The sequence below is a fragment of the Neolamprologus brichardi genome, chromosome 11, assembly GCF_056152115.1.
Source record: "Neolamprologus brichardi isolate AB-2024 chromosome 11, ASM5615211v1, whole genome shotgun sequence".
Taxonomy (NCBI): Eukaryota; Metazoa; Chordata; class Actinopteri; order Cichliformes; family Cichlidae; genus Neolamprologus; species Neolamprologus brichardi.
The window spans coordinates 11,894,278-11,909,169 of NC_142114.1; the positions used below are offsets into that span (position 1 = coordinate 11,894,278).

Here is a 14,892-nt window from a genome sequence, read left to right on the forward strand (position 1 = left end):
TGAAGCTTCAGTAAACAATAGAACGATCAACTGAAGATCCAGATGAATATCTCAAGGTCTGTGTCATGTCTTTGCTGGATTTTCTTCTATTTCTTAAGTACACAACTTTTAGGTTCTGCAGAAAGGTTTTCAGGCCTGATATTTCTTTTGTCCTCCACTTGTCCAGTTTCCTCATTATTTACACACACTGCACACCATGGCAAGATAAGCTGAGTTTTCAGCGAATAGTTCTTTGGGAATCACTAATTGCAAACAGACAATCTTGATGTTGTTCAAAAATGTTCAAAATGCAAAAAAATGATGCATGTTACAACAAGCTGCTAGTATATAGGCTGTTGGGTTCTGTGTTGTCTATTACGTGGACACACCACGCTGGTTCATTCAATTATGCTTGAATGACCCATTGGTCCATCTGAAGTAGCTTAACAAACAAAAAAATATTTTTTAAATATATTTAATATTTGACTCTGACTGAAATGGTCGGATTTAAGGGTTGGACTGTGAGTGAGTGAAAAAGCAGCCAACGTCTAAAGAAAATCTCAGAGACCTTCAGAAAGTCTGAAGAACTATTGTTCAAGACCACGTAAAGAAAAAAATGCATATATATATATATATAAATACATTTCAAATCATTTACCAATGAAACAATAATGTCTCTCAGGTTTTGAGCATGAAATTCTGTTTTGTACCCGGTGACAACAAATACACTAAAACTGCCCTCTAGAGATTTGTTTATCATGTAGCCATCCCAGCTTAATGTGGCAAAACTGTACATCTGATTAATTATAATCTCTTCAGCAGAGAAATACCTTTTAATGCCCACACTCCATGCTCCGTACTTGTAAACAAACACAGTTGGTGCTGCATACCTGGTACCAACAGTCCTGCTCTGAACTCTTGCTTATCATTAATAACAACCAACCCCCCACTTAACACCTCGCGTATGATAATTAATGCATAATGAGATATATGCTGTGACACTGACTTGACATATATCTCGCTCAGAGGATTAAAGCAGAGCTATTCCACTGTCTGTCACTCAGTTCCGACCACCACCACAACCCCGACTTCCCCCTCATCTGTTCCCTGCTCAAGTGAGTGCAATCAGCTAATGAGTTTCTTTGGCCTCCAATTAATCACGCTAATGAGCCCCACCCATTAAAAATAATCAACTGTTCTTGCCATAAATGCCGGTAAGGGAAGAGTTTGACTCGCTAGTGCCTCTGCCTCCCTTCCCCTCATGCTAATCCTCTTTTTTCTTGATACAGTTCCCTTTTTTTCACCTCTTCCCTGCCTCTCGCTTTTTTATCTGCCTCCTCTCTGCCCCTCAGAGCTATTATCATCCTTCTCGCTCCCTTTTCCACGCTCCTCTTTTCTCAATCTTCTTTCCCACTCTACATCCCTTCCCAGTTTTTGCTTCTTCGACATGTTTCCATCTTCTCTCACTCTCCTTTGCATCTTTACTTTTTTTTCTTCTTCCAACTCAGTCCTCTGAAGCCTTCCACCACAAACTCACCAGTACTCCTTCCACTTGTCCTCTTCAAAAATGTCCTCTGGGATGGGATCAATCAGCACCAGGTCTGACACTTGCCTGAGGACAACAAGAGGACACACACACACAGTCGGATGAAGAACGACTCATTGACTACTCTTGTCCATTTTACCCTCCTGGCCTGGGAAGTAATGAGCGTGAGATGGATGGCGCCGTCTCATTTGTCTTCCTGGAGATTTGTCCCCACAGACAGATGACCACACGCATACACCAGATCCCGAGGTAATATTTCCATTTGGAAAGGTGTCATCCACTCACCACTTCTTAATTTTCTCCCTTAACAGCAGCAACATTGTGCCTGATTGAATCCTAAATCTTTCATCCCTGGTACGGGCTACTTGTCACGTTAATCACCTCGTTGTCTCTGAAAAGGGTGAGTCATGTGAGATGATGGGAGCATATACTGGGATATATTTTAACATGTGAGGTCAAGAACTCCTAAATCTCTATCAACCAATTTTAAAATGAGCTTTCTTTAAATTTTGCTGAGGACATGAAGGACTCTTAAATAGTAATACACATTTTATTTTTGTCTTATCTTTAGCATGACATTCATTACCACCAGCGCTGTACTTTAAGTCAGTTACTCACACAGTAGGCTGGTAGTGTAGTATGTCTTAATCCACAGTATACAGTTGTCTCTAACATATAGCATGGACATACACATTATCTTATTCTTTTCCCTCTGTGGTGGCTTCACTTTTTTTAGACTAAGGCAAGTTTTTATTTCGTGTCCCAGGACAAAAAGCTACAGAAGGTGTGATTTAATCAGCCGCTAAAATTCCCCAAAATAAGTCATTTAAATTTGGCCGATATCCCCCTCAAGGACATCTTCTGCCACGCGTCCAGGCACTTTCCAAAGGAGCTGCTCCCTAGAAGCCCCTTTCTAACCATTTTCACTTTGAGGCCTACCCTGCAGTTTCACCACGGACCTTAAACGTGGGCTTAAAGCAAACATCCAGCTTCCTTTAGAACTGCAAATTTAATTTAAATGTGTTTGATATTTCCAAATGTCATGCAAAAAGTGATAATGGCTGATGATGAGAGCTGGTTTTCCACAACCCTGAAATTTTTAGACATGCAGTCTTACTTAAAAGATTTGACTGTATATATTCATCTCTGAAATTGCTGTTAGAAGAGATTTTATCATAAAATGATAGAGGCAATTTTGTGGATCAAACTAACAGCTGATGGCAGAAAGCAGAGGCTTTTACAACATACCAATTTTACCCTCCTCTCCCCTCGCCCACCTCTGCTATCATCTACATTCATCATGGTCAATCATCTTCACAGATTGGGACCAAAACCATGCCAACCATCAGTAAACAACCATGGCAGAAAGTGTTTTACATCACATTGAAACTACTGGTGCTAATGTTAAGAAAGTTACCTACACATGTCCATAATCAGGGTTCCTTTAGAGCTTTTTAAGAGCACAGTTCAATGAAATTCATGTACCAATATACACAACTGACAGCTCTGGCTTTCTGAGGGTTTTTAAGTTTTTAGTTATCACGCTTCTTCCTCTAAAACAGCAGCTGTGGTGAAAGTGGCCTGGAGATGCACAAGAAGATGGTTTTGAACTGCAGACTGTTGAAATTTGCTATTAATGCTGCTTTCTTATGCTATGAAGCAAGTTCAACATAGCCAGGATTTCTTCATGTTAGCTGTGCACACTCATATAAAGGAGTGCTGCCGTCACTATAGCCTGTTCAATGCATTCAGGTCTACTCTCTCCCACTTATGGAGGAGATGTGGAAATCACTTCAGTTTGTGGCCAAATCAAAGTGAAATAAAGTCTGAATATTCCTTTCGACAAATAGCTTCCAAACAGACCGATCAATAGTCCAATGTGATTTTGGTTCCCAGTTCAATTAATTTTGCAAAGTAAACTCTGTAGAAAATTAGTACCAAACACAATCAGGTACTTCTGCACCAATTGCATGACTGCATGTATAAAATGCATTCCTTCAGCAGAGAATTCATGTTGTACTTACAGATGATTTAATCCAAAAAACAACAAACTAAATCTAAAGTTTTTAAACAGACTATCCCGCTTCTCCATAATGTAATACTGGCATCACTGTGTTAATCTGACCAAACTGATGTAACTCTGAGAAAACACTGAGTGGTGTGGGCGGAGGATTAGATGCCAATCCTCAGCCAAAATCCTCAGTTTTGGTTCTGCAGTACTTACACATCATGAATGTGGGTGTAGAATCTGCTGTTGAGTGCGCCAAGCTCAGAGCCCACCATGATAAAGGGCCCGACTATCCCAGCAGCCCCCAGAAGCCGGTGCAGATCGTCCACCATCCTGGAAGACAGCGACACTCGTGAGCTTCTCCACACAACCAGGATGCACCGCAAACTGGGCCACCATATCTGTTTAGCTAGGTGGCACTGCAGTAATGTCATTAATTTCTAATCTGCTTCCATTATTATTATATTAAGAGGCAAAAATAATCTAAATAAGAGAAAAGGCAAAAGGGTATCAGTTCTATCTTACAATAAAGAATGTAAACAGTTTTAAAAAACATCAGATCAGCAGTATCTTTAGTTTTCTGATGTCTCATTTTCCAGATCTGGCACCAAAATAAACAGCACTGCTGAAAAACCCAAATGACAGCATAACGGAGGGAGACTGCTGGCTCGCTTCCACTGCAAAACACCGCAGGAAAAACAATCACCAGCAAACTTAAATCATCAGGGGGAGCATCATCATTACATGAGGCGCAGCAACTCCTGTGCGAGAGCCATCTGCTCGTCCCGGGTTTGTTGTGCTAATAAATCAAACCCAAGGTGTCACACTGAAACGAAGAGATTTCACAAGACTCACAGGGTTAAGGTTAGGGAGTCATCACACCTCTTCAGATATTGAATCCCGGGAAATTGATTGCTTGCACCTCAAACAGGCAGCCGACCACTTCCCCCAGGCAGGACGCCAAACTAAACTAGACTGCTGACCGTCGGCAAATCACGGCTGCTCATTCCTTAGGCAGATTTAAGGCTCGACAAACACATTACGATGTCAGAGAGAGGATGATTAGAGCCCAATCCTGTGGCTGCGTGACGCAGGGGAGGCCTGGAATGTGTTCAGCAGGATGTGCACACATCAGTCTCTGGCTAGAACATTAATGAGAAGTCCCAAACAGCTACTTTATCAAAGTAATACTGATTCCCTGTGAATATTTACTCTGCTATGGCAAACGAGTGAAATCTGCGATGTTATTGTACTGGGGTCTTTGCTTTGTGTCACATCAAGGAAGCAAGGTGTTTCTTTTTGGAAACAAAGAGTTAAATGTTCTGGAGAGTGGTTGCATAAATTGTTGTCTAAAAAGGTCTCTTTTTCCAGCAGGTAAAACCATACCAAGCAAACGAAATGCTTTATAAGGATTGTTCTCCTTCACTGCAAGAGACCAAAAAAGGCCCGTTTTTGCTCAGTGGTTAAAATTAATGCCTGACATTGCCTGTTGCCAAGAAACCTTTAAAGGGTTTTCTCTCAGTTTTTAATAGATAGAAAAGTAGAATATTCCCCATTTTCTGTCTTTCTGTTTTCTTTGATTTACTCAGTAGATAATCACGTGAAAAAGAAAGTATACACAGGACAACTGTGCAGTCCTCTGAAAAAGTAAACCCCATGATTCAATATCTTGTAGAGCACAGTTCCAAAGAAGTCGGATGAATGGTTATTATTACAGATGAAGAAGATTATTAAAATTTAAGTCCAAATTGAGATTCATAATAGAGAAGAAAGGTGATTTTCATCATGGCATGGTTGTTGTTGATGACAGGTTTTTTCGTCATAAAATGTTGACTGAGGGAGGACGCTGCAGTGCCCACACAGACATGAGAAGAGAACATGACAACGTCACACAGAAAAGCCCCGGGGAAGATTTAAAACCAGGACTGAGGCGACAGTGCTAACCGGTCCGCTGGTCAACAAAGTCAGCAGTGCTTGCTTATTCAAACCTAAAAAATAGACATAAATAAAAACATACCAAAGTGAAAGCAATCGCTCTCCTTTCATCTCAGACAGTGTTGTGTCATAACGCTCCTTGCCACAGTCTGCTATTGTTGCTGGAAGCACGCTTGCCTCGCTTCTCTCTCTCCCATAGCTCCCAGTAGCTGGAGCTTGTCAAGCTGAGTGGCCAGCAGCTTCTTCTGTTTGTTTACCCATTGTGGGTAACACTCTTGTATAATGGGAAACTGATGGGAGGTTAGCGTGCTAGAAAAGCTGCCGCTGTCTCTGCTTTCATCATAACAGGTACATTTTCTCCTACTGACCACCTCGTCCAACGCGTGTGATGTAGAGCAGAGTAGTGTGAAAAGGTTTTAAATAACTCTTTAGCATTTTAGCAAGAAGAGAAGATATCAACCGTGGGTTTATAATAAAACGGGCATTCAAAATCCCATATCACTTTCCCTCGTGCGCCGCTGAGAAACAGTGACCTGACACCAATACAAACATTACATTAGGTCGCCATAGAAACTGAAAAGGTGCCATTAAACCAGGTATGTTCCACACAGATGCTGGCCTCCTAAAATCAATATTACAGAAAATTCATCTTTTAAAGTTATACAAATTGAGTTTACAAATACAACAACAGCCTATAAATGAGACAAGAGGCCCGCAAGGGAAAAACAGCAAACTCATTAATTTAGAAAGAAAATTACAAGAATTTAAAAAAGACAAATCCTAACTGTGACACAGTTTTAAAGTGTAAAATTATTGCAAAGCAGCAGGCATTAACACACATTTTAAATGTCACAAATATAGACTGCATATACAAGGATCTTGCAGCTACGATGAGGTCACCCACTGATTTGTATACTAGTGTTTTAAAGGCTTAAATATGGCATTTTGGCTATTTTATCTTTTTTATTTATTTATTTATTATTAAACAGATTGCTGGCCCTAACTGAAAAACGGGGGGGGGGGGGAACAAGCCACTAGGTAAGCAATAAAGCAAGCCAAGCTTTATCATGTATTTTACTCTAAATGGGATAATAATCAACAAAATGAGCATCATGCTATATTAAATATGACTTGAGACTAGAGGTTGAGACCTCAAACTGATCAGGAAAATGTTTCGTGATGTAATAATTGAAGTGAGAGGTGGAGCACATTCTCGTAAACTTCTATATTACCCGATGTGTTTCACAACCAGAGTTGTCTCTCCCATCGCCTACTACAAATAGTGCAGGTTTAGCGCATTTCCGTATTGCGTGTCTCTCTTCTACATGCCGTCTATAGTTACAACCGCTCAGAGTGACGGTCTCATAAAACAGCACGCTCACCGTCCAGTCGTTGACATGTCCCAAACCTTCTCTGTTCCCGTGGTTTCATTCTGCATCAGCCGCTTGCTGAAGCCCAGTCCCATTCTGTCGTATGTACACACCTGAGCAGCGTGACAAACAAGGACAGCGAGATTTTTTTTTTCAGTCACAACAAGCTCACCTTACAGAACAGTCCAGACCTGCCTTATTGCATTTAAGCGCTTTAAAAATGCATGATGGCTGAGTGGCCCTAAAAAGATCCAGATACAAGCGTAAATATTGCTCTATATGTTTGTTTTTCTTGTTGTTGCTTATGCAGTCTTTTTTCACTTTATGTGTCAGGCCCTTCCGCAACATGGCTATGACTTCATCTGGGTCACATTTCAGACAAACAACATGAGGCAGGCTGTCAGCCTGGACTTTCTGCCGGCAGAAAGACCAGGCTGACAGAGGCTGGCAGAGATACTGCAAGGGCTGTCCCAGCACGACCCAAACAACAAAAACACAGCCACATTTGTAGTCACAGATTCTAGGGGAAGTTCACTATGGTGGTCAGAGGGAAAGCCAGTGTGACTGCTGACTGACTGACTCTCAATGTACATCATATGGCAAAAATGACTAATCTAGATCTATTTAATTCAGATATTTAGCGATATTAAATTCAGTCATATTAATAAAATGCTATAACATTTCACAGTATCATTCAGAACGACACCCATTTAATTCTGTAATGTGAGTGAGTCAAACCCCCACCTTTGTCAGCGATGCAACATTCTCTTGAACGTGAAACCAAACATCTGAGGACATTCCAGTTGGGGCATCCAGTATAACTACAGGAAAACAGACTGATCAGGCAGAGCTTAGCTAAAAAACATAAGCGAGCCAGATACAGAACCATGTGCCAGAAAAAACTAATTGAAAACAAAATACAGGCAGCTTATTACCAACTGGTTTTCCTCGTCCTTTACACAAAAGATGCATCTTTTGACCCAAACCAACATCAACAATCTGGCCATCTGGATGTAAGACATGGGGAAAAAAACAGAATCAAAGATTAGGCTTCACTGAGTGCTTCTCATTCAGCTTTGAGAACTTCATAACTGTTTAAATTACGCAATTAATAAGTAATGACATTACATTTTGCAGATAAACATAAAATTGATGTTGGCAACAACGACTTTAAGATAAGTGAACCTTTAGGCAAGAGCATCTGTGCTTCTCTCTGAAGGGAGGCGTAGTTGAGGAACGGAGGGACGAGGATGATCACAAGCAAACACTTCCCAATGTTGACGAGCACGGAGCTGTAAGACACACTGCCTTTGACTTCAGCTTGGCTGGGCCGTCTTTGATCCGGAACCTCATTTATGCAAAGAAGAAAATGTAACGTTGACTGCACACTCACTTCTACATTTCGATTTATAATTAAACACTGAAATGTTTCAAAAGTGTGGAGTTTGGATTTTATTAACCTCAGTCGTAGAGTCAGGCCTAAAAGTGTTACTGCTTCGATCGTTTATTCATTCTTTTTATTTTCCTTTTCTCTTTTTTTGAGGATCGCTTGCCAATGATTCGTTTGAAAGTAAAATATTCATTAGATAACCCGTAAGTAAGCCGTAAACAAACAAAGAGCTGTAAATAGTGCAGTTTTGTTTAAGGGGTTTGGCTCCTCTTCTCTTTGGACAAAATAATGGAAAGCTGACAGAAATTGGTTCATGCTCCAAACCACTGTAAGAGCAAATAAATATAAATATCACCAGCAGACATCTACCTAACCAAAAACAAAGTGACACGTTAGCTTGTGGACTCAGTCAGCTAATACTCGCCAGCAGAACTGTCACCTGTAGCCACAAACAGCTTGCTATCGTTACGTTACCTTATTATTAGCAACGGCAGGTTCATTGCCTGATGACGGAGCTTCAGCTCTCCTACGCATTCTGAATGAATGAACTTATTACCAAATGTTGTAACATTCACACTACATGCACAAATGTATTGAATGAATGAAACCAATACAGCAACACCCTGACTTCCTGGACGACTTATAGCAGCCGACGAGGGACAAACCGTGCAATGCTCTAAAACGGTAACCTTCGTCTCTCTGCTCTCTTTGATGTGCACTGCGATTTGTCAATGTTTGCCTTGCAGTTATTTATTCAAACTCAGTAAACTTATCATTAATAAATTCTATATTATTATTATTATTATTATTGTTGTTGTTGTTGTTGTTGTTGTTGTTGTTGTTGTTATTGCAGTTTTTATTAATTCTTTCGGGGTGTATGGCTAAGTGTGTATTGTTTTATGTTGTTACCTGTAGAGACCAATGACAGAGACACTTAAAATCTCTCCTTTTCAACAGGATTGAATCAATACAACTACCGACCTGCGGGGGTCGCTGTTTCCCACAAACCCTCCCTGTATTGGCTCACACACTCCAGTTAAGACAGGAGAGTTAACATTAATAGGCCCATAATCACCATGTAATAAGACCTAAAAACAAAATCTTCATCTTGCAATGAAAAATGGCCCCAACGCAAACTGAAGGGCAATGACTGAACATATGTAAAACTTGGACTGCGTCTTGATATATCCCAAATAGATGAAGATAATTAGAAACTAGGGGGCTTTGATTGCGATCCCCTCGCTGCTCTTAGAACAGCTAATCAAGCCCTCATCATGCATAATAACGCGCTGATGGTTTGCAGGACAGCTGCTTCCATGACAAGTGATTCATGCAAATAGACGCTTTTAATGCAGGCTCTACATGTGTGCCAGTTTGCGTCATTCTGGGACTGTCACATCCATACTGATGATATTCAGTACTATAATACACTATAGCACACACCGTGAACTGGGCCTGCAGTCTGGCTGTGCTCCATGTGAGTGATCGCCTTGCACAGACACCAGAGAGAAAAATAATAAAGCTTTATGGTTTCAGGAAAGGATTCAAGCGTTAGGCAGTCTGTGACATCACAGAATCGTCCACAGAGAGGGAACATTAAGTTCTGAGTGGTGAGTGTTTCCCTTTTATTCCCCACAAATAGAATACAGTCAGACACCCCACCCCCATCCCCCCACTCCCAAACCAGTTTTGTCATTAAACAGTACCTAGACAAAGGCAATCCTCAACAACAAACCCTGTTTAGATAGCAGGTGACTAGAGCCATGTAGGGAATTCATTGTGGTAATTAAAAAGTCTGGCTGGACTGAAATGATGAATGTCAGGTACTGACACACTGTCAGGCAGGCTGCTCGTGTGTTTGTGTGCTGATTTTGTTCCAGTGTAGCCGGGGTTGATTAAAGCTAATGACGCAGGGCCTTCTCAGCATCTTGCTTCTGTTCCAGCCTCGCATAATTAGGAGTGAGAGAATAATGGTCTAATCACACAACTCTAGCTTCTCAACTACAGCTTTCCTCTGCAGCTTGTACAGCAGTCACCTGGCCCTTGGCTTCATCTGTGGTCCATCAAAACAGCCGAGCCTGCATCCGCTGGGAAATCAAAGATAGCTCCTTCCATCGAAGATTTAGACTTAATAACAGGATTCATCCAGTAATATAAAAAAAATTCTGATGATGTATGATGGCCTTGACTGCCAGACTGACTAAAGGCCAGTATTTGTTGTTTGTTTCTGTGGATTACTGTTGGAGGGCTCAGGACTTTACACATGACCGATTGCTGACAAAGCTCAGATTTTAGAAGTGATTGAACTCTGACATCATCAGATGTGACCCAGAAGTATTTCAAATTTTGAGATGCATACTCTATAGTGTTTCTTTTTGTTGTAACATCCATGATTAAAAAAAAAAGAAAAAGAAAAATCATCCAAGAATATCCTTCAAGATCCTAACATAACAAACTTTATTATTAAAATAATTTTTGCTGTCACTCTTATCCCTAACGTACATAATATTCATATAGTTGTTATGATCTATCCATCCATACAAACACTTCTGAACTGCCTTGGAGCCAACACCTGACATTGGGGTGAAAAGGTACAATTAGTACGAGCCAAATAAGCAAAATTTATGGCTTATTAAAACCTATTATAGTTTTTTTGGATTAACATGTAGTGTCTGTGTCCTTTAGCACAAACACAGTAAAAGAAGACTTTTGTGTACAATTTGTCCATTTTGTTGTACAATTTGGTATTCTAATTTAACATTGCTCACAAACTAAATCTGCCCTCGAGCTAAATATAACATCTTCATGCTCCCAGTGAGCATAGATGAAAGGCCAGTCCTTCACTGCCAGGTCACCTCAACACCATCTTTTGCATCTGTGGCATTTCTGGAGGCAGGGCCCATTTTTAAGGTGTTGCTGCTTTCCCCAACCCATCTCTGACATTCAGCACAGTCTCACACAATCCCTTTCATCTGTAGTTAGAGGGTACCTTTCCAGCAACACAAACTGTATAAGGTGGGACAGCCACTGAAAACAGAGAACAGACCATCTGAGTGCAAATAATAACCTATTATTTTGACATTTCTGGCATTTTTCTGCTCCCATTCCTGCTGCCCACTTTCAGCATATGTTTTCAGGCAATACTATCCACTTTTGCTCTGCGCTACAGAGTTTCTACATGTATATGCAATGGAAGTGTAATGGAGATAGCATGGCAGGGGCACCAAAATCTATTTCCTGTTTGTCCTATCTGTTTTGTCACATAGCACAGGTTAACTGAATAACGTTCCTCACTGGCTATTGGTATCACCAAAGGTCATCAACAAATTCTGAAGAGGCATACACATCTCACAGTATGTTAGCTTTCCACTGTTAAAGGGACCTGACCGTATGGTGTGATGCTCCACTACAGCCAGAACCTCATACAGGAAACAGCTTGTATGTCATGTGAAATGGCAGCATTGCTCAGTACCTCTGTCTGTGAGTGTATGTACTGTGAAAAACAAAAAATGTGCTTTTTGTGGAGACGAAACATCAGAGGTTTTTTTGGGTGGGGGTAGTTATGGTTCCCTTTAGGTGTTCACTGTGACTGAGCAAACTGTCTTTAGTAAGTGTTTCAGCTGATCACGTGTTCACAAGCCAAATCTCACTCTGCTAGCAGCTAGCAACTGTAGCTGTCCAATGTAGTAGAGTATAAATGCTAATCTTTCTCTCTGGAATATGATAATAAGAAAAAAAGTAGCATAAAGTGAAAACACTTAAAGTAAATACTTTATACTGAAATATGTTAATGATAGCGTTTCACTTGTCAATGATTAGTACGCTGGTGTTAGCATTTACCTTAAGCAGCCTCAAGAGTTGAAAGCATGATTGAAAGTCATTTAGATTTGTTGAATTAGGTAATGAGTGAAATGCAAATCCCTGTATAGCCAAGAAGAATACATTATACAGGATGGTACAACATAGTAAATTTTTCAGTAGTGCCAAGAAAAACTACTAATTTTTCAGGTTTCTCCTGCAAATAAAAACTAATTTGCTAAATGTAAATTGCAATGCAGCTTCACTACAAAATCAATGCCAAAGTAGCAGCGCTTGATATGATTTCAAAATATGATGTTGCATATTATTGCCTCTAGTAATGCTTATGTGAATGCGTATTCAGATACTTTCCACTTTTTATTAACTATATCAGTCTATAGGTTCCACCCATGGAACATGAGATCATGTTGAATTTTTTTCTTAACTATTTTACATTTTATCTGAGATTGTATGCAATATCTCCTAGGCAATTTACTCAGACTTACACGGATGAGAAATTCATGTTTACTGCTACCCAGTAAGTCTCAAAGCAAATTAATTTGTGCGCCACCATTTACATTTTTATGATTGGTGTGAGAAAAGACACGCACACACAACCCTAAATGTTATTGCTGCAATAAAGTGCCTCTTTAACTAATTTCTGATTAATGGATTGTTGTTCCATGTGATGCCCATTGTGTAAGCTCATGTAATTTCTAATTTTCTAGTGCGTCCCTTTTGTGTTCTGTAAATGATCCAGAGTGAAATGCAGCCTATACACAAGCCTTTCCTTCAACTAAACAAGCTGTTTCTCAGGAAATGTACTGTCTCCTTTATTTATTTATAAGTGAGCTCTGGGGTGTTCAGGAGGGTAGGCATCACAGGCATCTGTCATCAGCGCTCAGTCTTCAAACTCCACGTGGTGCTCATCGATTTTAGCCTCTCACTGCTGAAGAGCCCTATCAATCAATACAGTAACAAGTCTTCATTTATACTTGAGAAATGCTGTTTCCAGCTCAGCGGGCATGAACTCCTGGTGTTGTCAATGTAGCCATAAATTTTCAATTCTGAATTTAAAATTTTGGCTTTGGGCCTTATCTCTCTAACATGGCTGTACATCATCTGGTCATGGCACAACGAAACATAAGTGTGTGAAGGCTCATCTGCCTTCACACACACATGAACTTCAGTGACATCCCAATGTGTTTAATATGTCGGCGCACCTTTTGCAGCCATAACAGCTTCCAGTCTCCCGGGAAGGCTTTCCACAAGGTTTAGGAGTGTGTCAAATTGAATTTTTGACCATTGTGAGGTCAGACACTGATGTCGGATGAGAACGCCTGGCTCGTCTCTGCTGTAATTCATCCCAAAGGTATTCTTTTGGGGTTGAGGTCAGGACTCTGTGCACGCCAATCAAGTTCTTCCACACCAAACTTGATCATCTATGTCTTTATGTACCTTGATATGTGCCTGGTGTGCAATCATGTTGGAACAAGAGGCGCCAACCCCAAATTATTCCCACAAAGTTAGTAGTATGAAATTGTCCAGAAATGGTCCACGCACCTCACCATCTGCTGACTCTACTCTGTGATTTGTGGCTTTGTTGCCGTCGTTCCTCGTCGCTTCCACTTTGTTATAATACAGTTAACAGTTGACTGTTGAATACCTAGTAGCTAGGAAATCTCACGACTATACTTCTTTCACAAAGTTCGTAGAATTCAATGATTTAGATGTGTGACTGAATACTTTTGGCAATATAATGTATAATAATTCCTTCCTGCACCACATGGTTGCATCCCTGAAACCACTTTGCTGTCTACAATTGCTATATTGTATTTTGTCTCTTCTAATACAATCAATCAATCAAGCCTTTTATTTGTCACATGCAAAGTTTACGCCTGCAGTGAAATTTGTGTATCGAAGGAGCTTCTTTTGGTGTGCAGTACTTTACTCTTGAGACTGATATTGTTTGAGCATTTAGGAATAAATTAGGTAAGTCATCACCTCTTGTGCATTCAATAATAACCTAATATATACACTACTATACACAGCAGTTAACTTTAACCTATCTGTGGACTGTAATTAATACAAATGTTATTTATTTTGATGAAATTTGTAAATGTACTTAATTGTTAGTCTGTTCACACAGCTAAAAATAATTAAGAACACTCTAAAGCACTGCTCTGCCTATATTATAGAAGTTCTAGTACTTTCAAGCATTTCTTTCTTCCCCTTTGTTTTTCCTTTTTTGTACCCTTTGTCTCACTTTTTACCGTTCCACCAGTGTACCTCTTGCTTCAAGCTTATCTGACAGGTTTAGTTAATAGTTTCTTTACAAGTTAAGATATTGAAACACCTGCTCAGTTTATGCATGTTCATACATTTCAACAAAAATTACTACTAGTGGTTATGCCACACTTTTTATGGTATACTGCCGTACCTTATGACATTTTGCTTTTTTTATTTTTACTCAAATACATAAAGTTTTATTTATATCTCTAATGTTTATTTTGTATTTAAAAGTAAATGTGATAAATGACTTCTTTTTTTGACAGCCTGTTAATATTATTAGTAGTAGTAATATTAGTATGGATATCATGTGATCATTAGCTGGAGCCAGAACAAACCCTAATAGTTCCACAGTCGTAAACCCGTTTAAGCTTAGTGGGTCTGTTTTTGCTCACTAGAATCGTGTATTTCTTCCTTATCTGCAGCCACTGTGTCATTTTTATTCCTGCAGTGTATCTGAGAATGACAGCTCTCCTCCTTCCCCTCCCCTCTCCGCTTTCTCCGCTCTGCCGGGACGCCTGCCCGGTTTGGTTTGGTCCGCTCCTCCCCTCTCCTACGTCTCACCGATGGTAGTTTC

At 40.1% G+C, this 14,892-nt stretch overlaps 1 protein-coding gene across 1 annotated transcript in view; it reads right to left on the reverse strand.

The window, feature by feature from the left end:
* si:dkey-122a22.2 (uncharacterized) overlaps positions 1-8,869 on the reverse strand; it is a 25,522-nt gene extending 16,653 nt beyond the window's left edge. Inside the window, exons 1-7 of the mRNA XM_006794781.3 lie at positions 8,703-8,869; positions 8,024-8,186; positions 7,774-7,845; positions 7,583-7,659; positions 6,851-6,951; positions 3,750-3,866; positions 1,517-1,591 (exon numbers count right to left, since the gene is read on the reverse strand). Coding sequence (XP_006794844.1) covers positions 1,517-1,591; positions 3,750-3,866; positions 6,851-6,951; positions 7,583-7,659; positions 7,774-7,845; positions 8,024-8,186; positions 8,703-8,762 — 665 coding nt within the window. The 5' untranslated portion in view covers positions 8,763-8,869. The remainder of the gene's footprint in view (positions 1-1,516; positions 1,592-3,749; positions 3,867-6,850; positions 6,952-7,582; positions 7,660-7,773; positions 7,846-8,023; positions 8,187-8,702) is intronic.
* Positions 8,870-14,892: the final 6,023 nt, after the last annotated feature.